This window comes from Euprymna scolopes, chromosome 22 (assembly GCF_053919585.1).
Source record: "Euprymna scolopes isolate OS-2025 chromosome 22, ASM5391958v1, whole genome shotgun sequence".
Classification (NCBI taxonomy): domain Eukaryota; kingdom Metazoa; phylum Mollusca; class Cephalopoda; order Sepiida; family Sepiolidae; genus Euprymna; species Euprymna scolopes.
Window position 1 is genome coordinate 120,628,073 of NC_136503.1, and position 27,473 is coordinate 120,655,545.

Consider the following 27,473-nt stretch of genomic DNA (forward strand, 5'->3'; position numbering starts at 1 on the left):
TGTATCATATAATATATATCGTATCATATAATATATATTGTATCATATAATATATATTTGTATCATATAATGTATATTGTATCGTATAATATATATTTGTATTATAAAATATATATTTGTATCATGTAATATATTGTATCATATAATATATAGTTGTATCATATCATATATATTGTATCATATAATACATATTTGTATCATACAATATATATTTGTATAATATAATATATATTTGTATCATATAATATATATTTGTATCCTAAAATAAATATTTGTATCATATAAAATATATTGTATCATATAATATATGAATTAGATAATATATATTGTATCATATAATATATAGTTGTACCATATAATATATATTGTATCATATGATATATATTTGTATCATATAATATATATTTGTATCATATAATATATATTTGTACCATATAATATATATTGTAACATAAAATATATATTTGTATCATATAATATATGTTTGTATCATATAATATGTTTCTATCATATGATATATAGTTGTATAATATAATATATATTTGTATCACATAAGATATATATATTTGTATCATATGATATATATTTGTATTATATAATATATATTCTATCATATAATATATATTGTATCATAATATACATTGTATCATATTATATATATGGTATCATATAACATATATTCGTATCATATGATATAAATGTGTATCATATAATATATGTTTGTATCATATAATATAAATTTGTATCATACGATATATATTTTTATCAAAATATATATTGCATCATATGTGTTTTATCATATAATATAAATTTGTATCATATAATATAAATTTGTGTCATATAATCTATATTGTATCGTATAATATATATTTGTATCATATAATATCTATTTGCATCATATAATATATATTTGTATCATATAATATATATTGTATCATATAATATATAGTGTACCATTTAATAGATATTGTATCATGTGATAGATATTGTATCATATAATATATATCTGTATCATATAGTATAAATGTGTATCATATAATATATATTTGTATCATTTAATATATATTTGTATCATATAATATATATTTGTATCATATAATATATGTTTGTTTCATATAAAATAAATTTTTATCATATAATATATATTTTTATCATATAATATATATTTGTATCATATAATATATATTTGTGTCATGTAATATATATTTGTATCATATAATATATATTTGTATTATGTAATATATTGCATCATACAATATATAGTCGTATCATATTATATATATTGTATCATATATTATATATTTGTATCATACATTATATATTTGGATCATATAATATATATTTGTATCATATAATATACATTTGTATCATATAATATACATTTGTGTCATATAAAATATATTGCATCATATAATATATATATGTATTAGATAATATGCATTGTATCATATAATATATATTTGTATCATATTATATATAATGTATCATATAATATATATTTGTATCATATAATATATATTTGTATGATAGAATATATATTTGTATCATATAATATATATTGTAACATATAATATATATTTGTAACATATAATATTTATTGTATTACAGAATGTAAATTTGTATCATATAATATAAATTTGTATCATATAATATATTTTGTATCATATAATTTATGTTTGTATTATATATATATATATATTTCTATCATATAATATATATTTGTATCATATAATATAGATTTTATCATATAATATTTTTTTGTATCATATAATATATATTTGTATCATATAATATATATATTTGTATCATATAATATATGTTTGTATTATATAATATATATTGTATCATATAATATATATTGTATCATATAATATATATTGTATCATATATTATATATTTGTATCAGATAATATAAATTTGTATCATATGATATATGTTTGTATCATATAATATAAATTTGTGTCATATAATATATATTGTATCGTATAATATATGTTTGTATCATATAATATATATTTGTATCATATAATATGTATTTTATCATATATATATTTGTATCATATAATATATATAGTATAATATGATATATATTTTATCATATAATATATATTTGTATTATATGATATAAATCTGTATCATATAATACATGTTTGTATCATATAATATAAATTTGTATCGTATAATATATATTTGTATCATATAATATATATTTGCATCATATAATATTGTATAATATATGTTTGTAGCATATAATATATATTGTATCATATAATATATATTGTTTCATATATGTTTGTATCATATAATATAAATTTGTATCATATAATATATATTGTATCATATAATATATGTTTGTATCATAAAATGTATGTTTATATCATAATTGATATACATGCTAAGAAATAAGTAGTTTTAAGTTCAATTCTCAGTGTGTGCGATATTAAGAACAAAATTACAAAATATTTAATGGTTGATGCAATGAGAAGGAGCAATTAAATAAACGGTTCGAAAATTCATACAGATTTTCAACTTCGACAAGATTTTCAACTTCGACAAGATGCTACTGAAGAAGGTTTTGCTCGATTTTTTTTTTTTTTTTTGTAAAATTGTGAAACGAAATTATTGTCAGATTTTCTAGACTAGTTGCAGCATCACTTAATCATGCAGCATCAGTTAATAATTTGAAATGCGTTACATTAACAGTAACAAGTAGGAGAGTAGAAAGTGGGCTTTTGACTTTGGGAAGCTTTTTCTACTTTTAGCTTATTTTGTCCTTTTTTCATGAGTGATGCTTCTGACAAAGAGGAGAAAATTGTTGTTTTGTGAGTCGGAATCTATACATATAACACTTAATGTTAACTAGATTTCGATCTTGAAAATGTATATTTTTAGTTCTTTTATCAAGTGGCTTAATATAATATAAATTTTATCGTCTGGGGCGATTTCCATTAAAATAATCTAAATATAACTATTTGTTTGTCTAAACTACATGTTTATATTTTAATCGATTTAAAAAAATTAATCTTTAGTGTTATTCATTTGTAATTTTATTGTTTTATTTCATTATATATATGCAATATTTTCATAAATATTTAGTTATTAATTAAAGTTATTTAATTTAGCAAGGGAAAATTACGAAAACCGTTTTTAAAATATTGTATTCATTAATTTTCAAGGAAGTAAGTTGAATGAAAATATTAATTTTTAAAATTACAATAAATTTATATTGATAAAAAGAATGCGAAATACACAAAAATCTGCGTTGATTATAAGAATGACTTACCGAAATAGTTTGAATAATAGAGGAAATTGATTCTTTCCTTCCACTCTAGATTTTCACAGTATACTGAAAGCAGAGACACATGAAGAATACTCAAATCTTAATAATAACCTATAGATATCTTTAAAAAATATAGATGCTGCTGAAAAAAAGTTAATTGCTCTTCCCTTCATAAAAACAAACGGGCGTTAATTAGTGCATTTCTATAACTGACGTTTTGTTATACAACACATTCATGCTAAACAATGCGCCGACATAACTGACAGTAAAAACACGAACTCATCATAATTTTATACGCAAAAATCACACAATTTTGGTTTGTATATTAAATGAATGTCGTAAGACAAAAAAAAAAATAAATAAACGATAAACAAGAGAAGGTAAATCTGTTACAAATAACTTCCCTGGTGCAATCGGATCCTAGATGAATATATATATATATTCAGTGTAGCTTAATCGCCATGTATATTTTATAACTTACTAACTAGCTCTACCTAGGTATTGAACCCTTTTGAAGTAAATACTTAAAGTTTACGCATAAGTTTATACTTTATTAATTATATGTGAATTTATTATTATTAATTTTATGTGAGTAAATGAAGTAGTTATATATATATATATATATATATATATATATATATATATATATATATATATATATATACACACATACACATATATATCTCTTGGCTGCACTTCACAAACGAAGATTCTATGAAGGGGATTTTCCACGTCGACGGCAGACACGCTTGTGGCTGACGAGCTCGATGTGGGACAAGCAGGTTTGGCTACAGCGGCTGCAGTCAAAAGTCGTGTCACGTGTGGCTGTTGAGGTTTTCCGAATCTTTCTCCTGCAGCGCTTCTCCTGCAGATTCTCTGTGCAGAAGATCTAAATGGAGGCGACAGCCTGATGAACAGTACGTCACCAGGTAACACGGTCAGCAGCTAGAGCAGGTCAATGTGGCAATCACCGAGGGACTTCTTCAATCTTTTCTTTGGGACCCCTCTGTCACGACGGCCAGTAGAGTGTTCGCCATATAGGACTATCTTGGACAGGCGTTGGTCGTCCATTCTGGAGACGTGCCCGACTTCAGCAGCATGGTCTCGATGCTGGTGATTTCCGTCCACTCGATGCATTGGTGACATAGTCACTCCAGTGGACGTTGAGAATGGTGCGGAGACAGCGCTGATGAAAACGCTTGAGGAGTCATAATTGGTGGCGGTAAATTGTCCACGATAGAGCTCTACAGGACGGTGGAGAGTACTACGGCTCTGTACACACTGATTTTTGTGCACTTTTTTAAGTGTCTGTTTTTCCAGACTCTGTTGTACAATCTGCCAAAAGCTCTGTTTGCTTTGGCCAGTCTGTTGTCTATTTCTCTGTCGAGTTTGGCATCTGATGTGATGGTACACCCCAGGTATGTAAACTGGTGAACGGTCTTCAGCTTAGTCTCGCCAATGGGAGTGGGGAGAGTGGTACTCTACCCGGGGAGCTGGTTGGTGAAGAACTTCCGTCTTTTTCAAGCTGACCTCGAGTCCGAAGAGCTGGGAAGCCTCTGCGAAGCAGGATGTAAGACACTGCAAGGTTGTTTCGGTGTGGGCAACAAGGGCAGAGTTGTCGGGGTGATAGCGAATGTAGACAGCATCATCATCGTCAAGATCTCTGGTCACCTGCTTGTGCATCATGCTGAAGAAGATGCTGTACAGAACGCATCCCTGTTTTATGCCATTGACAATGAGAAAGGGTTCTGAGAGGTTGTTATTTACTCTGATCTGACCGCTCTGCTTTCCATGCCACTGAACTATCATATTGAGGATCTTTGGGGGTAGCCGTGGCGCTCCAAAATCAGTCAAAGCCCCTTCTGGCTTCACTGTATCAAATGCCTTGGTCAGGTCCACAAATGTTACGTAGAGTCCCTTGTTTTGTTCGCAACACTTCTCTTGCAGTTGTCTGAGGATGAAGACCATGTCCGTGGTGCCCCTGTTTGCTCTAAAATCACATTGCGTTTCTGGGAGGTGGTCTTCTGCGCTGGAAGGTATCAGTCTGTTTAGGAGCAAATGGGCAAGGATTTTACCTGCAATGGAGAGCAGAGTGATCCTCCGGTAGTTAGAGCAGACTAACATTTCGCCCTTGTTTTTATACAAGGTAACAATGACTGCATCACGGAGCTCCTGTGGGAGTTCTCCTTGCTCCCAACAACAGACAAGGAGCTCGTGGAGTCTGCTATGCAATGCTGGGCCTTCATATTTCCAGACCTCTGGTGGGATCCCGTCGATTCCTGCCGCCTTTCCACTCTTCAACTGTTTTATGGCCACATTGAATTCTTCCATAGAGGTAGGTTCATCCAATTTCACTTTGGCTGGCAGTTGAAGGATGCGAAGGATTGCGGACTCCGGTCAGCTCTGAAGAGAGTTTGGAAATGCTCAGACCAAGAGTTCAGGACAGATACTCCATCCGTGAGGAGCGTCTGGCCGTCCGCACTATGCAGTGGACCCTGGACACGGCCTGTGGGGGCCATACACTGTCTTGAGGGCTTTATAAAAGCCTCTGAAGTCAGCAGCGTCTGCATACTGTTGCGTTCTTACTGCGAGGTTGGACCACCACTCGTTCTTTAAGATTCTAAGCTTCAGAATAAAGTAATGCAAATAATGGTATGGAAATCCAGTGATTATTGGTCTTTTTACAAAATATAATTGGCATTAATATTTTATAAAGGCAATTCCAGCTAAATAAAAATTGCTCACTATACTAGATAGAGCAAACAAATCAAAATTTAGTTATTTAAATTTTATAATGTGAAATGGTTAAATTTCAAATCTAGAAATTTGGATTATATGCAAAACAAAAAATACATTTCAATAAAAAGAAGAATATTCTTATTGAAATGTATTCTTTGTCTTGCATATAATCAACATTTCTAGATTTGAAATTTAACCATTTCAGGTCATAAAATTTAAATTACTAAATTTTTATAAAGATTTGTTTTCTTGCATGAACTATCCGGCTGTGCCATACAATAAAACGGAGTTGCTTCTCAGCTGGTTATAGGAGTTTTCAAGTTCAAATATGACGGTACAACAATTACTTTGTTGTGCCGTCCTATTAAATAAGGATTTTCTAGGCTATTTTTTAGGATTCAAGTTGTTGTTCCATTGCTCCCCACCCTGATAAACTCGTTAATCTATAACCTCCAGTGACTTGTGTGTCTTGATAAAAATTTTTATTAAAGTCTCCATGTTGGACGCCCATTTAAAAAAATTGATAAAAATGATGAGATATTCGAAAAGTTTCTGAAGTTTTCATTAATTGACAATTCGGGAGTAATTGTTCGTTAAAAACAAGGTTTATGTGAAAATACAAGAACGCCAACGGCAATATGCCATCATAGTCAAAAGTATAAGAATCAATTTTACTAAAAATAACTTTGTCTAAGAACTGACAAACTGAAACAGCTATAAAACAGCAACACTAAGAAATATAGCAATAATAACACACAAATAACTAGACAACAATAACAACACAGAAACACTTTCTGAGGCTCATTGGAAACCTTCATGTGATGTCTCCCCATGTACCAGCTATCCTTATAAAAAGAATCAAATGGCAACAAAAGCATCAGGAATCACACACACACACACACACACACACACACACACACACACACACACACACACATATATATATATATATATATATATATATATATATATATATATATATATACAGGGTGGAATGCTAAAATTGTTGGCTAGTAAAAGACGACACGATTCCATTTCAGTTTTATGAAAACCAGTTTTCTTTTTTTTTTTTGTGTAGACCATCTAATAGTTGGCCTTCTATCATGTCTGAAACGACACAATGAGCAAGATTCGAGATGTGCCACTGTACAATTCATGCTCTCTATCGATCCAAGTTATGACAACAGGGCCATTGTCAGCACCCTCAAAATACAAATCCAGAACGTTAAATGCTTGAGGGTGCGCCCAGAGTGACGAAAACAAAGTTTCCTATCACCGTTATGGTCTTTGGTGTGATTTAAAGTGAGGGCCACATCATGCAACCTCACATCTTCGACGTCTGCTTGAAAGTCAACACTAAAGCTTACATAGATGTGCTGAAGAGTGTGGTGATCCCCTGGTAAAATCGGGGGGCCGCTGGAAGACCGTGGGTATTACAGCAAGGTGTCATATATTACAACAGTGCTCTCTAAGAAAGTGGATACTAAGAAGATATCTCATATATACCCACCAGACAACGCAGATCCAACAGATTCAGAAACATTATTTGGTTCACTTCCTTCTCCCTCAATGTCAAGTACAATATAGCTAGACAATTTTTCCTTCTAATAGATAAACATTTTCCACCCACCAACAAACTCCAGAACACATGTTTAACAGAAAAACAATCAAAACTAGCTACTCCTGCTATCCCTCAGTCGGCTCTATCCTGGCCTCTGAACCCTCAGTTCCAGCCACTCCCCTAACCCTCGCTGCTCGTGCAGGAGAAGAGATACTTGCACTCTGGGAGGAGGCTGCAACAATTAAATCTATTGTCATTCCTGGAAATAACCAAATAAAGAAGAAATTTACATCGGGATAACTCAGGGTACTTTCAAGCAGACACTATATGCACACAACTCCACCTTCAAATACCCTGAAAAGAGATATGGCACATCTCTAGCCACCACAATTTGGTCGCTTAAAGAATCAAACACTCCATATAAAATAGAATGGAAGATCATTGATGTTAAAAAATCTTATGATCCAACCTCCAAGACCTGCCCCTTATGCATCACTGAAAAATACAGGCTATCAATAACCCATCCATAGCCTGCATGAATATTAAAAATCTGATTTTCAGACAATGTCCCCACAAAAGAACATTCCTCCTTGCCAAATGGCCTAATAATAGCATAACTTAACCTATACACACCCTAATTAACACGAAGATACCAAAATACCGCATTCACCTCTTAATCTAGAACCCCTATGAATCCTCTTCTAAATAATATTTCAGCCTTTTTTCTCACTACCTAACCTCCTTACCTGATCTCAACCCAAAAATTATGTAATGCTTGACCTAACAGTGATATATGCACCTGATAATAAGGAAAATCCTAAATGGAGTAGTTATATTTGGACCACCCTGGCCCTCGTAAACTTTCCATTTCTCTTATCAGGCTACTTAAATTGTGCCCCTCTCCTAATCTTATTTTCAGTACCTTTATACCATACAATTAATCCAATTCTATTCCCCCCCTCAGGTTTTTTTTAGTTTTTTGTTTCTGTATTATTCATCATTATTATTTATATATATATGGTTTTATTATTATTATTATTATTATTATTATTATTATTATTATTATTAGTGGGGGCAGTAATAGAGTATTTTGTGAAAGTAGTAGGTTTCTTAACATCATAAAAATCTATGTATTATATTTTAATATATTTATATATTTTTTATATGTGTAGGTACTTTTTTTACATAGGCATCACCACTTATCAAGGCTTTGATGCAACTCGAAGATAAGGGTTAAAGAGTGTACAGTAGTCAATTGGACAATATAGTAATCGTTAGTAATGGAAATTTGGTAAATTTGTAACTTATATGGAACGGCTCATAAAAAAATTGTTTATGTTAGACTTGAACACAACCATATTGTAGTCAGCCGGAAAGCAGGAACAAAGAAGACAATTCCACAGGCGTACAATTCTAAGAAAGAAGCTTTGCTCATGGAATCTACGTTTAGGTTTAGGCACAGATAAAAGTGGGGGGAATTATTGATAGTGTTTTCTGCTATACGGTTGTTTGTTGTGAAAGTTTGGCGAGGGGAACCATACATTGGAGCTCAGTCGAGCACTTGCCATGAAAATAACGATAAAGCAGAGACAAACTCGCAACATCTTTTCTGTGAGAAAGAGGCTATAAAGTCTATTTTGTACTCTATCAAGACAGGATAAGTCCTTTCTAGCAGCCCCTGACCAAATGTGGTAACAGTACTCCATCCTTGGACGTACCTGGCTTTTATATAGATAGAGAATTGCATCAGCAGTGAGATATCTACTGGATCGTTAGAAGGATCCCAACATTTTTCCAGCAGCCTTGGCAACGGATGTAATCTATGTGTTCTATTTCAGATCAGGAGTAAAGGTCAAGCCCAGAAGCTTGTCAAAACACGAGGCCTCCCCAAGAGGACAGCCAGTCATTTGAATTGATGCCAGTTGGGGATCAGAGCGTTGATGATGTAAAGATAAAAGCTTGGTTTTAGATGCATTAAAAGTAAGAAACCACCTCTTTCCGCATTGAACCACTTGCTCAAGATCAGAGGAGAGAGAATCAGAAAGAACTCGGTCGTTTACGGTCTTAGATGTGCTACCATAGATAGTAGTGTCATCAGCATAAATGTCTACGAATGATGTAAGGATGTGATTTGGAAGATTATTAATGTAGATCAGGAAGAGAGTTGGGCCCAGGATGGACCCCTGAGGGACTTCAGCATTAATACTGTGAGCTTCTGATTTCTGCCCATCAACAACTACTCTCATGAACCTATCAGAGAGAGAGAGAGATGATTTAATAATTGAGAAGACATTTCCAGCTATACCGTAGCTGGAGATCTTATGAAGTAATCCTATATGCCATGCTCTATCAAAGACCTTTGATATGTCAAGAGTAATTGCCCTAGAAAGGTAGCCTCCATTGAGAGATTCGCTAATCCTATGAGATATAACCGTTAGCACATCTGCTGTAGATCTTGCAGAACGGAAACCATATTGCGTATCACTAAAAAGGTTATTTTTGCTGAGATCGTTGATTACTTCTGTATTTAACACAGATTCCAGCAACTTACTCATGACAGAGGAGACTTATTGGCCTGTACTGAGTGGGAGATGAGCGATCACCTGAATTCTTAAATACAAGGCATACTGATGAGAGTTTCCAGGATGATGGGAAACAATTCTCCTTAAGACAACTTCCATTGGTAACTCTTGGTTTCTGACTGTTTCTAGTTGGTTAATATGTGTTTTATGGAAAAAAATCTGCCCTTTTATAAAAATTTTATGTAAATCATTCTCCTAATTCTTCTTGAGATTATGCCTTCTTCCCAAAAACTCTTCCCTGCCCGATCATTTTTGAAGAAAACTTTATCCTCGTCATTGTAAGTCTTGTACCTTACATTATCCTTGATACTTTTTTTAACTTTTTCTCTTAGGATTAACCGGTCGAACACCGAACGTACTTTCCTGGCAAACATAATTTCAGCTGGGGATAATTTATCATTTGTATTTGGATTTGGTGTTATCCTTTATATTGCTAAGAATTTTTGAATGCTTTTTTCTTCTGTGTCGATGTTATTATTCTTTTTTAAAGCTCATTTAAAAGTATCAACAAATCTTTCTGCTTTTCTGTTTGATCGAGAGTTAAAAGTTGGTGTTGTAATGTGTTCCATGGCCAGTGCCTCACAGTAGTGATTCAATTCTTGACCTGTGAACATAGTGCCATTATCACTAACAATTGTTTTCAGAACTCCGAACCGACTAAATACCTCGTCCAGCGCTTGTATTGTTTGCCGCTGTAGGGTGTTTGTATTTAAAATTTTCTGACCATTTTGACATACTATCTACGATTACTATGTAATAATATCCCTTCAGAGGTCCTGCATAATCGATATGGATGCGTGTCCAGGGTATATCTGTTTTAGGCCAAAGTTGTGTCCATATGGGGGGAGATCTTGTGACTAGTTGGCAACCTTTACATAATTTCACCATTTCCCCAATGTCCTGATCCATTCCAGGCCAGTATGTGAATCCTCTCATTAGGGCCTTCATTCTGGAGATTCCAGGATGTCCCGTGTGTAATTCCTTTAGGATTTTCTTTTGTAATACTTGCGGTATTACCACTCTGTCTACGTACATCAGAGTTTCATCACACATAGAAAATGGAAACACTTTTAATCCTTTTCTATTCTTTTCGTCTTGTCCCACTTGTTTTTTTATCTTATTAATATATTTATCTGTTTTCGCTGCTTTCTTTATTTTCTCAAGTGTAACAGGATGTTTCCTAACAGTATTTATTTATATATCTGTTAGTTCATTTTCTTCTTTTAGTGCTGCTATAACAGTTTCTTCAAATTCAGTTTTACTGGGGATTAATCTCGACAAACCATCTGCATGTGCAATTTCACTAGGTGTTTCATTTTGAAATCGTAATTGAGCAAAATAATACTCCATCTCTGTAATCTATTTGCCATATGAGTAGGAATCCCTTTTTTTCGAACCAAAAATCGATAGTAATGGTTTATGGTCCGTTTCCAAAACGAAAGATCTTCCATGAATGAATCTATGAAACTTTCTCACGGCATACACACTCGCCAAACCCTCTTTTTCGATCTGACTGTACTTTCTCTCAGTGGGTAATAAAACCCTCGAGGCGGGAGAAATTGGTTTAGTAGACCTATCTTCCATTCTGTGTAGAAGCACCGTATTCGCTCGCATCTGACGCTACAATTAAATCCTTTTTCGGATTGTAATGTGCTAACGCTAGATCCGATAACAAACATTTTTTAATTTTTTTGAATGCTTCCTCACATTCTTTTGTCCAGAGCCATTTGTTATTCTTCTTCAATAATTCATTTAATTGTGCTCTTAGTTCGTGCATATTTGAGATATAAGAATTATAGTAGTTTGCTAGACCCAAGAATGACTGCAACTTCACTACATTGTCTTGTCTAGGCATGTCTCTAATTGCTTCTGTCCTGTTTAGGTTAGGTCTTCTACCTTTCCAATTAATTATTTGTCCCAAATATTCAATCTTGTCCATACCAAAATTACATTTTTCGAGGGCCACTTTAAATCCGTAGTCTTCTATTTTCTCGAATACCTTCCGAATATGGTTTTTATGTTCTTCAACATTTTTGCTTCTTATCAAAATGTCGTCTAAATAAGCCATTGCAAAATCCAAACCTGCTAGCATAGCATCCATAAATTGTTGGAATAAATTTGGTGCTACTTTCAACCCAAACAGCAATCGTTTTAGGGAAAATAATCCTTTATGAGTATTCATTGTCAGGTATTTAGAACAATCTCCACATACCATGATTTTTTAATTTTTCTTTTTCACATAAACTGTGGGTGATGCCCATTCAGAGTAGTTCACTTTTTTTATTACTCCGATTTCTTTGAGTCTATTTAATTCTTTCTCGGTTGTTCCTAATGCCGAATACGGAACCATCCTTTTGGGTTAAAACACCGGTTTCGCTTCATCTTTCAGTTCAAATTTTACTTCAGTTTTAGTACAGAAGCCCAGACCTTCAGAAAATACATTTTTAAAATCCTTCTTCAAATTCTCAACAAATATTCCTGGCAGTTTGGGACTTTCAGATCCTGTCACATTTACTCCTTTGCAAAATGAGTTTATTGGTTTCTCCCATAAATTGAAAAGTATCATCAAATCTATACCGAATAGATTAGAATTTTTTCCAGGTATCACATATATTTTAGTTTTTAACGTCTTTTCATTCAGGGTCACATTAATATAAAATTCACCTTTAAATTTTAATCTATTTCCAGACATTCCTCTAGCAATTTTCTTTGTATTTTGCAGCTTTGGAAAACCAATCTTCTTTCATGTTGTTTCATCAATTAAGGATATGTCACTTCTAGTATCTAAAGACAGTTTACTTTCCGGCCATTAATTCTAACTTCAATATATTTCCTTTTTCTACCATACATGCACTGTTTTTTAGAATCAATGGTCTTTATTTCAGGCTTACAATATTTCTCCTTTTTGCATACTGTTGACTTGTGTCCTTTACTCCCGCACTTATAGCATATTTTGCTTTTGAAGTAGCACTATTTTGTGAAGTGATTATTTTCTTCACATGTCTTACAGTATTTTTTACATAGTGGTCACCTTGCTTTACCTTTTGTATTTTGTCAACAATTTTCTCATCGATACTAGTATTATCCTGTTTTAGATGTAACAGTTTCTGGCATTCCTCAGTAACTTTCTGTAAGGTTCATAATGGATAATATCCTAGAACGAATCTCTTTATCCTTCGAGGATATTAACCCTTGCACAAATATTAAGCATTTAAACATATCCTCTTTAAGGTCTTTCAACTTAAATAACTCGCATTGGGCATTTACTCTCCCAGCATAGACGATAAAGTCTTCATCTTGTTTCAAAATATTTAAATACCTATAACGAGTATAAAATAAGCTATCCGGTTCCCTGAAAATGTTCGATAAAATTTCTATAGCCTCTTTAAAAGAAATATCTTCGGGTTTCCTTGGGAGTATAAAATTTGTATACTCTGTATTTTCATGGGAACCCAGTTTTTGCAACAGTAAAATAATTTTTCTTCATCCGACCATCGTTTGGAAAAATGAACGACAATCCTTTTTATTCTTGTTGTTTCATTAATATTGTTTTTAATACTTCATTTTGTTTTAACTGTTCTTTTTGTAAAAATTCCATCTGACTTTGCTGAGCTGCCAGTGCTAATTGTATCGTTTTTATAAACTCGGCTAATTGTTCTATGTTGGAGAATTTTTTTTAAACACAGTAATAACACAAAAGGTTAACAGTACTTGCACAAAGCATTTAATAAATTAACTGAATAGTTTTTTTTAAACCACAAAAACACATTCTTTTGTAGACAACGTTTTTGCAACACCCACGAAATTGACACTGAAACACAGCTACACGTGTTTCTTTTTTCGCCGTATTTTTTCTTCTTATAAAACAAAAAAATTGAAATGGACACTTTCAAAAATTGTTCCTTTCAATGCTTCGTGAAATGTCAATTTCTCTTCTTTTTTTCAGTAGAACCGTAACAGACTGAATTAAAAAATATATATAACTTACATTTTGTGTGTTTTAGCTTTTTTTCTAGTAGTTGAATTTATCCGTGCAGTATTTTCTTCTTTTCGTTTTCCAATATTTTTGGCTTAAAGTTGCGTTTTTGTGAGTTCGAATCCTGTCGCCATTTGTTGTATCCTTACGTTAAATAAGAATACAGCAAGAAACACAGGATAATGGGTGAAAGACAAAGGGGTTTATTTACAAGGGAATAAAAGTGACATAAGAGTTACTGGACATCTTGTTTTATTCTTTTCCTGTCTTTCTTCCTTCTCTCTCAGTCACGTGAGAAAGTATAGTTCATTTCATCTATGATAGGATGTTAGGTCATTCCATTACATCAATCACATAGCGTGTTTTCTGATAAAAGAGGAAATATTGGGAGTTGGCGGCCTTGGTCGCAAAGGGTAGAGTAGGCTGCAAAGTTCTTGGCAAAGAGTTTTGCTTTGTCTGATGCTGACGAGATTTTCTCAGGTCAATCGTTGGGATAGAGCACACGCTTCTGTTCAGGATTCTGTTTGCTATTTGCCAAAACTGGAGGGAATCAAGCCGCTGCTCAGCTACTTTGGACTTGACGGACTGAACATAGAACTCTCTTGTGTTCTTTATTACTTTTTACAGTGGTTAATGGCAGTCCTGAAAGCGGTTTTAGTCTCAGTACATCTATTACGTTGGAAGCAATGGAAATGGTGAATTCTGTGCGCAATGGTAGCAGCACATTCTGGAGAGAACCATGGCTGGCTGTTAGGTTTTTGCTGGAATGTTTTTGAGGGTATGAAACAGACTATACCTACAATTAACCATTCCGTCAGGTCTGATACTATAGAGGACACATCCTTTTTGAACATGGAACGCAGAGGTAGATCTGATATAAATGTACGGAAGCTATCCCAGTCAGCCATAGAGTATCGATATACTGTATGATGGAGAGGTACATTTGAAGACTTGTTGCATTTCATTTTTATCTTAATTGATACAACAGATTGGTCGGAAGGTTCAAGTGGGGACAGAACGAAAGCTGAACACAGTTCAAGGCAAGTTGTAAGAAAAAGGTCTAGGAGACTTGCATACTGGCCTTCAGTATTGGGCACACGGCTGGGTTCGTGAACAATCTGAGTGAGGTCATAAGCAATGGAGAACCTCCCCTCATCATCGGTCTTGTTTGGGTGAGTTTACCATTCCACATTGTGAACATTAAAGTCCCCACAGACATGAATACTAGCTGAAGGATAAGCAGATAGAACGTGGTCAATTTTCTCAGATATGCTTTTAAAGATAGTAAATAGTATATATTCCAGTACTATTTTTATTGTATGTTTATTTATTTATTACCTTTAATGGTTGTATGTTTATATATAGGATTATGTGTTCGTTTTAAACAGGACCTTCACCTTTGCAAAGAGTTTTTTTTTAAACCATTCCCCGCAAAAATATAAATGTACAATCGCGTGTGTGCGCATATTCAAGCATACACACACACTCTCTCTCTCTCTCACACACACACACACACACACACACACAAACACACACACACAAACACACACACATTCTCTCACACTCACACACCCTTCCTGCCATCCCTCCCTTCCTTCCGTAAACAGAATCTATTAGCGTCGATTACAAAAGTCTATCTTGGGCGGGCAAAAATAGGGGGACCTAGTTTTGAAAGCCGATTTATCATATTTTTAGTAAGTTTCCAACTACTTTTTGATTGTATTTGAAAGATTAGAGATTAAAGTTAATTTCCCAAAGGAGAAAAATATTTGTACACGTGAAAAAAAAAGTTATTAAAATGTTTTCACGGCGAGCTAACGAATTCAGCTAAATTTGGAATTGTAAAAATTCTTTAAAAGATAAATATTAGTTATCTGGGTCTATTTCAGAGATAATTAGTAAATCCCTAAGATATTAAATTAAATAAAAAAAACACCTTGTTTATACAAAATACAGCTTAATTAGACTTCAAAAAGCAAATAATTATGTCGTTCGTTAAAACGTAACCGATAAAAGTTTGTAAACCGAAGCCCAAAATTTCAACCAATTAAAACGCTGTTTCAAAATGAAGTTATGATAGTAAAAGGAGGTAGGGATGTCAGATTTCTGGGGTTTTTTCCCAAACATGCATCCATACATTCCTATTCTGAACGTTTGCATCAATTTTTATCATTTTTTAATTTAATTATTTTTATGTTCCTGTTTTTAAATTAATTTCTTTTTTAATTATTGTTCGAGATTATATAAAAATTATGTTACGCCGAAAGTTTCACATTCTTGCGTGCAAGGAAATTGTTAAAATCTTGTATATGAAAATTATGCGAAATCTGTAATTAAAAAAAAATAGAAATATTTTGGCTATTATAATTTTTTGTGTGAAAATATCAAATAAACAATTAATTCAATGGTAATATCGGTAGTTAGAGAACTTCATTTTCTTCGAGTTATAAAGAATTCATTAATACGGACTTTAGGCCTTTTTTCGTTCCTGTAAAAATTATTTTTTATTGTTGCAAACTACGATGCTTTATTTATATAAAGAAAGCAACAATAAATTCTTTTTATTTACTACTGAAAACCATAACTTTAGTAAAGGTATTTTTTGTTTAAACAAAATAATACATTTCCACTAAGATTTAAATAAAAATAATTAGTTCATTATATTCCGCGATCATTATTTGATAAATACTGAAAATTCCATTTAAATTGGTTAATTCCTGATTTTTGGTGAATTTTTAAGTAAAGGGGGGGGAATGTTTATTCATCGGCATTCATTTTGCCCGTACCTAGTCTATCTTGACATCAGGAACTCCGAGTATAAAACGCCGCCCGTTAATCGGTGTTTTTCTCTGTTTGTTTACTTCGTGTGCTTTTGCCTTTTCAAAGTCGCTGATGAATTGTATTGATTCCATTCAGCCTTTAATAGTTGATTCAATGTATTGAAACCACTGATACGCCTTTGATATATGTATATATAGTTTTGAAATAAATATTTGTATTTTCAGCTCTCACATCCGCGATCGAGCACTTTATTTGATTTTTTCATCGCCTCCTGACACGCTCTCTCTCTCTCCATATATATATATATATATATATATATATATATATATATATATATATATATATATATATATATATACACACACACACTCCTGTTCACTCCTGCACCAGGCCAGTCATACGTGGAGCCGAACATATATATATATATATATATATATATATATATATATATATATATATATAATATATATACACACACACTCCTGTTCACTCCTGCACCAGGCCAGTCATACGTGGAGCCGAACATCATGGTCTATGGTGCTAGACTGGGAGTAGCTGACTCATTTGTGTATCTTGGTAGTTCTCTGTCGAGGGATGGCTGTCTAACACTGAAATTCACAGGCGAATTCAGAAGGCATCTGTAGCTTTTGAAAGGTTGGAGAAGAGAGTGTGGTCTGATCGTGGCATCACAGAAAAAACTAAGATCTGCGTTTTCAAGATCTGTGTGCTAACCACACTGTTGTATTCATTGGAGACATGGCCATTCCATCAAAGGCACATTAAATGGCTTGAACGATTTCACCAAAAATGCTTGAGACGTATCTTAAACATCAAGTGGCAAGCACAAGTACCCGATACTGAAGTCCTTGTGAGAGCATGTTGCTCTAGTGTTGAGACCCTTGTAATCAGATCTCACATGCGTTTGGTGGGCCACTTGGTTCGAATGAAAGATTGTAGGTGCGACACCAATTTTTTACGGGGAGCTGGAAAATGGCAAGCGCCCTCAACACAAGCCTAGGAAGAGGTTCAAGGACTCTACAAAGAATAATTTGAAAGTCTTACAAATCGACATCGACACATGGGAAGAACTTACTCTAAAAAGACTGAAATGGCGAAAGCTTGTACGTGAAAGATGTGATGCTCTAGAGAAAAGAAAGCAGGCACACGGCAATCTAAAGCGAGAGCGAACAAAGGTTTAATTGATGGTCTCAACCATGACATACAGAGTTTGAAATGCGACACTTGTGAACGAGTGCTTTTGTCAAAAGCTGGCTACGTCAACTACCTTAAGTCGCACAAAACTGTTCAGGTCAACTTTGCACCTATTAGTCCGAACCAAACGATCTGTTTAGCATGCAGCAAAGTTTGCAAGCCTACTGCTGGTCTGAGAAGACGTGTGATTGTTCATAGGAATACCCTTCAACCTGCAGAGGAAGTCAACTCGATGGAAATTGCTCAATTTGTATGTCACATCTGCTTCAAGATGTGCAAATCTGCGGTGGGAGTGCAGAGTCATCTGAGATGGCATGAACGACAATTATTATATATAGCCAGACATCATGAAACACTAGTGACTGTTATTATATATAGCCAGACATGAAACACTAGTGTCTGTAAATATTTAATAATATGATAATATATATATACCCCTTAGTCGGTATATATATATATATATATATATATATATATATATATATATATATATATATATATATATATATATATATATATATACCCCTTAGTCGGTATATATATATATATATATATATATATATATATATATATATATATATATATATATATATATATATATATACCTCTTAGTCGTTGCAGTGCTGGGTCACCCTTGCGCAAGATATAGTACCCACTAGCCCCTATTTAGGGTCATAAAAATCCAAGCCTGGTCAACAATGCTCTTGGTGGATAAGGAAGGAATCCCAACGGCTTGCACAGCGGATGAACCAGCACTGCACTGCCGACGCGGTCAATAAGGGTGATGTACTACTCGACTCAGGTCTGCCTCAGCCATCGGATGCAGCTGGTTGCATGTGTGCAGACTGGCCTTGCCTCTGTACTTTTGCTTTCAGTACTGGGCAAGCTGCTTATTACTACTTTGCCTAGGCTGGGAGATGAGGTGAAACTCCTGTGGCAATGGAGTGAGGGCGTACAGGCAGGTTTGATGGACTGGGAGCCGTGGCGTGATCTCTGCACTCAGGCGATTGGAGTATGATGGGCGTGCTCTTGCTGAAGCCGTCATCGTCGAAATTGACGGACTGCCCGAGAGAAAAAGCAAAAACAGCGCAATTACGGGCGCCACTACCCGGATTTCCTGCCATCAGGTGTCACATCTGCGGCCGGGGTTTAAGAACTCCGATCGGACTCACATCGCACCTTCAACATGGACACTAATCGACCTTCGTGTCATCGTCGAAATCGACGGACTGCCCGATATATATATATATATATATATATATATATATATATATATATATAATAAAAATTACAATTAAATTTACCAAAATGATCCAAGATGGTAAACCTAAAGTATATTATAAATATTAAAAACCTTAAAAAACGTGGTCTATGTAATAAAATGTGCAGCATGCGATAAATCTTACATAGGCGCCACAAAAAAAACATTAGTAATAGAGTAGCCCTACACCGATCCAACATCAAAATCACGGAAAGTAGACACCTGCATGTATCACAGCATATACACACATGCAGTGGAGGCAAATTCGAGATAATGCCCATCTTCCAAACTGACAACTACTTCTACTAACACAAGAAAAAAACTTCATAGCAAAGTTCAACCCCGCTTTGAACATCTCTCAATAATTATACACATAAATAGGCAAAACACAAAAATACACTTACACGCATGCATACCTCACACACGAAACAAAACAAGCACAATAAAGCACGCGCACACTTTCACGGGCGCGCACATCCATATCTAGTATAATACCATTTCCCTAAACTAAACAAACAATTAGAAATCATACGTGTGTATGTGTGTATATGTATGTGTGTATGTGTATGTATGTGTGTGTGTATATATATATCATCTGTTATCTATCCTCCATCTTGTTTGTGTGGGTGCGTGCACTTATGTTTGGATGACTGAATACATGTATGCATATGTGCTTGGATTAGGAAAGAAATAAAACTTCAATATATATGTGAGGTATGGGTGTATGAATATGTATTTGTGTGTGTGATGGTGGGTGCGTGTGTCCATATATATATATATATATATATATATATATATATATATATATATATATATATATATATATACATATATGGGTGGGTGAATGTATACGCATCTGTATATGCGTGTATATATATATACATATATATATATATATGTATGCATATATATGGGTGGGTAAATGTATTCGTGTGTGTATATGAATGTATGCGTATGTGTGAGTCCCTGCATATGTCTCTATATATACGCGTGTGTGTGTATGTATATGTGTGCGCCTGCATACGTATGCGTATTTATGTGAGTGTGTAGGTGTATACATGTATGTATATATATATGTGTGTGTGCATGTATATTAATGTATGTGATTGTGTGTGCGTGTATGTGTGTATATATCACCTCCTACCTATTCTCCATCTTATTTGTGTGTGTGTGCGTGTACTTATGTTTGAATGATTAAGTACATGTATGCATGTGTGTTTTGATTGGGAAAGACAAAAAAAAAATTAACCAATATGTATGTAATATATTAGTGGGTGGATGTGTGTGAGTACGTGCGTGAGTGTATAGGTGGGTATGAATATATGTATGCTCTTACATATATTTCTGTGTATATGCGTGTGTATATATGTATATACCTGCTTGCGTATGCGTGTGTATATGTATATGTACATGTATGTATGTCTATGTGTGTGTGATTGTGTGTGAGTGTGTGCTATACATCAAAAAAGAAAGTCATAAAAAAACATAAAAACCTTCACCAGATGGACCAAAAAACCCCTCTTTGAACTTAACTCTGACTGGACACTACCAACACTTACTATTGGGGACAGAATGTCTTAGATCACATCATTCTGAAAAACACATTTAGTATCAGCAGATGTAAAAATAACATTTCAAACTCTCGTTTAAAAAAACAACTTTTTACGAAAATATCTGAAGAGAGCGAAACAAAGCTTGAAACGCGTTATAAAAATATTTTAAAATAAAAATATGATAAATGGCTGAAACACCCATAATTGTTGATGGCTACACTCTTTTAAATATACATTTTTTCTCTCGTTGGAACTACACAACCATCACTTTATATATATATATATATATATATATATATATATATATATATATATATATATATATATATATATATATATATATATATATATATACATGCATGTATGTTTTCTTTTCGTCAGAGCTCATAAGGAAGTGGTGGAGAAAGAAAAACGCGACGCCGAAGCCATCAAGTCCCGTGCGATGCAACATTTGAAGGAAATTCGTGCCCAAATGGCTGCCAAAGAAAAGGAGAAGATCAGCGAACGACAGGCATTCTTTGAAGAAGGTCGAAAGTACCAGGAAGAAGAAATATTGCACCGACAAAAACTGGAATCGGTCAAAGAAAAGAAAATGCAAGAATTGAAGTAAGTTCGCTTTTTTTTTCATTTTATTTATTACAATTTTTAAAGGCACTATTTTATGCCAAAATAAACAAAACACATGTTTATGTAAGAGATTAGTGCAGTTTGCTTGAAGCATTGCTTAGTGTGTATATAAAGAAATGTTTATAGGATTCAAAACAATGGATTTAAGGATAGACACAGACCGACGCAACTTAAGATGTAATTACAGAACAACCAAGTTACGTTGTTTCACTTTTATTTATTCCATACATGCGTATATATACAGTAGCGTCCAAAACTAAGGGACAAAATTTTAAAACCTAATATTTGTTAGAAATAACAACTCTGAAAAGCTGAAATTAGGTTTTAAAATGTTGTCCCTTAGTTTTGAGCGCTACTGTATGTGCGATTGTACACATATATTTTTTTATATTTACGTGTAGAATGTTCTCCTTTACGTCAAAAGACCAGGTGGTGTTTTCCGTGTTGCAATATTTTATTAGTACTTCCTTCATCAGGCGTATGTTCGATTTTCAAAGGTGATGAGTTTAACGTAAGTTGAGCGAAGTGCGCAAAGATTGTGATTTAATTTATCAGGTTGACAAAAATGTTCTTGCGCTTTTTAATTTTTCAATTCAGACGAATGTATCTCAGTTCAAACAAAAGTTTATTGATCGAAATAAGCACCATCTGAATTAACTCACTTTTTTTTAACGCAAAATAAGTGTAGTTGTGTCTGTAACGTAAAAATCTTGCTTTCTGATTGCGATGAAGGCGTTTTTGATATCGCTTAGGTTTTGAAGCATTTTTCAAGCAGAAAGTTTTCCAAATGCTTGAAAAAGTGATAGTCGGTAGATGAGAGGTCTAGAGAGTATGGCGTATGAGGCAGAGTTTCTTGACCCAATTCGTTCAACTTTTACAGGGTCAGGGTTAGCAACGTCCGGTCGGCATTGTTGTGGAGGAGAATTGGGCCTTTTCTGTTGACTATGTGTTATAACCTCTGGGCGTGTTCGTCGAATACCGACTCACGGGGCCATAGATACAACCCAGTGGGGCTAGGGCGTACACATGGGCAAGTTCACCCTCCATAGGTGCTCTAGTGAATGGCTGGTATGCTGCTTTTCTCAGCTGCAACTTGGCGTCGGGTTTAGGGTAGATCTGAAATCAACTGCGTTAATCTCAAACCAATATTCAATCAATAATAACTCTGTCATTTCTTATGGACAAAATAATTATTGCATAAAATCATGTTGGATACAGTTTGTACACAAAAAGTATTAATTAAAGTAAGGCTTCCCTCGGATTTAAGAGAAACAAAATGTTTTTGAATGCAGAATCTCTCAACTGAAATCAAACTCTTCAATTAATTATCTTAGTCGGAGGAGGAAAGTCGTTCTGTTCACTTTACTCTTTCGAGGGCCACCAGCCTTTTGAGCTCAAAAAGCTGATGTGTTCTGCCTCGAGCCAACAAGAGAAGTCTCCATATTTCTAAAAGCACAATCGGGTTTTTATTAAAATCTAATTCCAATCACGCAACTCTTTGTGATCATTCTGTTTTCTTTGTCGTTTGAAGATTACCCTTTCTCTTTTCCTCTGAATCTCTTTTTCCTCCGCTATTTTAACTTCTTCAATTCTTTTTTCCGTTTTTCTCCGTTTCTAACTCATTTTCCAAAGAAACTGGCTTATCAGCCACTTGCCGGGTGGTCCGGCATTTGAATATATAAATCTTGAATAGATAGTCATCCCTCAATTTATAGTTTTTTTTTTCTATACGCTTGATGACAAATGTCTGGGTTTTTTTTTTTTATCTAAGTTCCTTGTAACAGTGATTTCATTAGTTATTTAAAATCAATTTTTACCAAACCCAACTAAAAATACAAAAACATCTCCTTCCCTAGTTCCCTTGCTCTAAAGAAATTCCATTATCAGGTTTATAGTTTCCTTTAATTGAAACAGATATTATTTTTATGTACGGAATTTTATGGCGTCTGTTTTTCTTCACCAAGTGTAAGCATAACCGCTCTTAACCATACCTCATTCTCTCTCATCCTCATCTATCTAAGCAAGGTTCCTGGCGTCGCCCGGGACCTTGCTACAACTAATGATGGGTGTTGTTGTTGAAGTTTATGACGCACTTCATCTACTTGTTAACAGTACATCTCTGCCGTAATGCTTTCACCTGAATTCAAAAAACTATAATGGACGAGACCGGTAACCGACCATAGAACAGTCAGCATGAACTTTATTTGGTGCAACTTTTGCATCAGGAAGTGTCGTGGAGCTTCGTCGGCGTGTAACAACTAAGCTAAGCCTCGTCGGTTGTCGTAAAAAATCCACTTTTTATCGCAAGTCACAACCCGGTCGAGAAACGGGTCGTTCTTATTGCGCAAAAGAAGAGATGACACTTTATAACGGCGTTTCTTTTGGTTGTCATCCACTTCAATGGGGCACCAATTTATCAAGATTTTTTTTTGATTTTTTCAATCTCTCCCTCAAGTAGTTGGAAATCGTCGTATACGTTACGTTTAACTCTAAAGCAAATTCGCCAACAGTTGTGCGTGGATTAGCTTCGAGTAAAGCTCTTAATTGATCGTTGTCAACATCGGCTCATAATCTTCAAGATTTTCCTCATCGCCACCATGAAATTTCTTAAACCATCATTGTGCTGTCCGTACAGTAGTAATCCCTTGGTTAAATGCTTCATTGATATCACGAGCAGTTTCAGCAGATTTTCAGCCTAGCTTGAATTGAAATAAGGAAATATTGTGAATTTGCTTTTTTCCCATCTTGCATTCAATGTTCTGAAAAGAAGACATAATTGTTTTAATTGTAATTTCAACGATTAGATAGAACGATCAACGCTCTTTAAAATGATATATAAAGTAAAGGTAGTAAGCCGAAAACTAAAAAATACATTAGGTTCGGGAAAAATGAATGCCGATGCTCAAAATGTATGGACATTTTGACTCCTCACTTTACTTAAAAATTCACCAAAAATTAGGAAATTGACCCATTGTGATAAAATTTTCAGTATTTATTAAATAATGATCAGGGAGTATAACAAATGAATTATTTTTATCTGAACCTTAGTGGAAATGTATTATTTTGTTTAAGCAAAAAATACCTTTACTAAACTTATGCTTTTCAGTAATAAAATAAATGCATGAATTTATTTTTGCTTTTTTTATTGTTACAATTTACGATGGTAAATTATAACAATAATAAAATGAATTTATACAGGAAAATTACGAAAAAATCCGTATTAATATTTCTACATTTTTTGTATTAATAGTTTCCCATACTTTTATGTGTAAGATTCTAACATATTGCTTGCTTGAATGAATGTGAAATTTTCAGCGTAACGTAATTTTTATATAATCTTGAAAAATAAATATTTGTCATTTAAATTTAAAAGCAGACACATAGAAAAATAATTAAATTAAAAATTAGTAAAAATGATACAAATATTCACGATAGGAATGTACGGATGCACGGCTGGGGAAAAAGACAACCATCACTCCCTACCTCATTTCATTTTTAGGCATCCTTTCAACTGTCTGACATTTGGGCTTCCGTATAATACATGTTAAACAAACTTCTGTCCGTGATTCGTGATTCTCACGGGGGGGGGGCTAATTAAACTATTTGTATATAGAAACTAGGTGTTTTTTTATTTAATGCAATATCTTAGGACTTTATCAATTATCTTTGAAATAGACACAGAAAACTAATATTTATCTTTCAAAAAAAAATTTACAGCTTCGAAATGTAGCTGAATTTGTCAGCTGTGAAAAAATTTTTCATTATACCTTTTTTTACATGTACAAGTCAGAATTATTAAGAAATAAACGCTCGTTGGAAAGACCAGAGGGAATCCTATGAAAACTCAGATATTTATATATTTTATGTACATATAGAGAACGTGATTAAAAACATAAGTGGGGAATCGTATGTAAGTGAGGAAACATAAGTAAAAAATTAAAAATTATTAACATAGGTGGGGAAATGGGTTTAAGATGACACTGAACAGGTTTCAAATGCATGTACCATTGGAGAAAGCGAGTAAAATGTATGTGAAACGAAACTGGTCAGGTTTTTCAAATCTTTGTATAAAATGAAGCTAAAAAGATGAGTGGAGAATCCTATGAAAAGTGAAGTATTTATATATTTTATGTTCATATGGGGAAAGCGATTCAAATTAAAGTGGGGAAGGCGTGTATAAAACGTAAGTGGGGAAACGAAAAAAACGTTAAAAAAATTAAAATTAATAAAATAAGTCGGGAAATGTGTTGAAACGAAACTAATCAGGTTTAAGTATCAATGGTGAAAAGCGATTAAAAATGTAAAAAGAACAAAGGCTTTCTTTCCCTTTTTCCATAAAGTTATAATATCATACCTGCTTTTTGTTTTAATATACAGTTAAATATATATATATATATATATATATATATATATATATATATATATATATATATATATATATATAAACTGTGTTTTGTCATTACAAATGTATATATATACATATATAAATATGTGTGTGTGTGTGTGTGTGTGTGTGTTTTGATTGAATTTGAATACAATATTGAGAGGTTTGAAAGAATAAAAGCGATTTGTGGGTTAGTGAAGGAATTCACAAAGCAACTGAATAACGATGAAATAACGATGAAATGAGAAAATATCAGAGCTAATTTTATGGAGTTGGCTCTGATTAAGAGGGTGACGGTGAAGATTTGGAATTCATAACCGTAAGCCGCGATTAATATTCTGTTTTTTATTTTGCTAAACGGTCATACATAGGGTTTAAAGTTAAATTTAGATGGTTTCAAACCAATATAAATTATTACATACTAAAAATAATTTGAAAGGAATCGATTTTTTATTCGAATTATATGATATTTTTATTAATGAAATAAAATTTTTAATATTGAAGTTTTGTAAACAAAATAATTTTACCTGAAAAGATTTATGTGACTTTTATTTATTTATTTTAATTCGGACGATTTAGTACAAGATATTGATAATGGCTTACTGCTATGAATAAAAAATATAGATATTGATAAAAAAAAGCTATTGATAATGGCTTACTGCTATGAATAAAAAATAGAAGTCATTTAGTGAGATACTTCAATACGACTGGGTTGAATGAGAAACAATGCAGCATCAAATAAAATAAATTATCCAAATTCCTTTTGTGCTTTTAAAGTCTTCAATGGTAAACCAGCTACAGGGGGAAATACTTCCACAAACGCTAAGAGAACTCTATAACGGGAGAGCATATGTTTTCTATGAATACCTATAGAACTTGACGAGAAAAGATACACGCCTGACTCTAGCAACCATCTAAAAATGTTTTGATATTAATATTTTTTTCTAATTATCAGGAACGCTGGCATTCCAGAGAAATACCTTCTTCGTGTGCAACGGGAAGCCATAAAGTCGCGGAAGGTGTAAAACATCAACAGAAAAGAAGAGAAAGAAAACGAGAACAATGATTCGATAACAGGAAGTGACATATAATTGTTTATGTCATAAATTATGTTGCAACAATTTTGTGATTAGCTATAAAAAAATAAAATTGATATTTTCTTTAACTCTTACAAAAATTGAGAGTATATATATATATATATATATATATATATATATATATATATATATATATATACATATATATATATATATATATATATATATATATATAGAGAGAGAGAGAGAGATTGTTTAATTTTATTTATTTTTTTTTTATTAGCGATTAATTTCTTTCTTTTTTCGCTCCCTGGGCGTTTTTATTATAAGAAAGGAGTTATTTGCACTTTGTTTACATTTTTTTCCGCCCACATTTTAGGACATATTTACTTTTCTTATTTTATTTAAATATTATTTATTAATTATTAATTAATTAATACAACGTGCATAAAAGTAAGTCATCTATATCATGAATGTTTC

At 33.1% G+C, this 27,473-nt stretch overlaps 1 protein-coding gene across 1 annotated transcript in view; it reads left to right on the forward strand.

The window, feature by feature from the left end:
• Positions 1–27,121, forward strand: part of LOC145243689 (cilia- and flagella-associated protein 45-like) — a 136,419-nt gene extending 109,298 nt beyond the window's left edge. The window contains exons 7-8 of the mRNA XM_080106749.1: positions 21,327–21,551; positions 26,912–27,121. Coding sequence (XP_079962875.1) covers positions 21,327–21,551; positions 26,912–26,981 — 295 coding nt within the window. The 3' untranslated portion in view covers positions 26,982–27,121. The remainder of the gene's footprint in view (positions 1–21,326; positions 21,552–26,911) is intronic.
• The last annotated feature ends 352 nt before the right edge of the window (positions 27,122–27,473 follow it).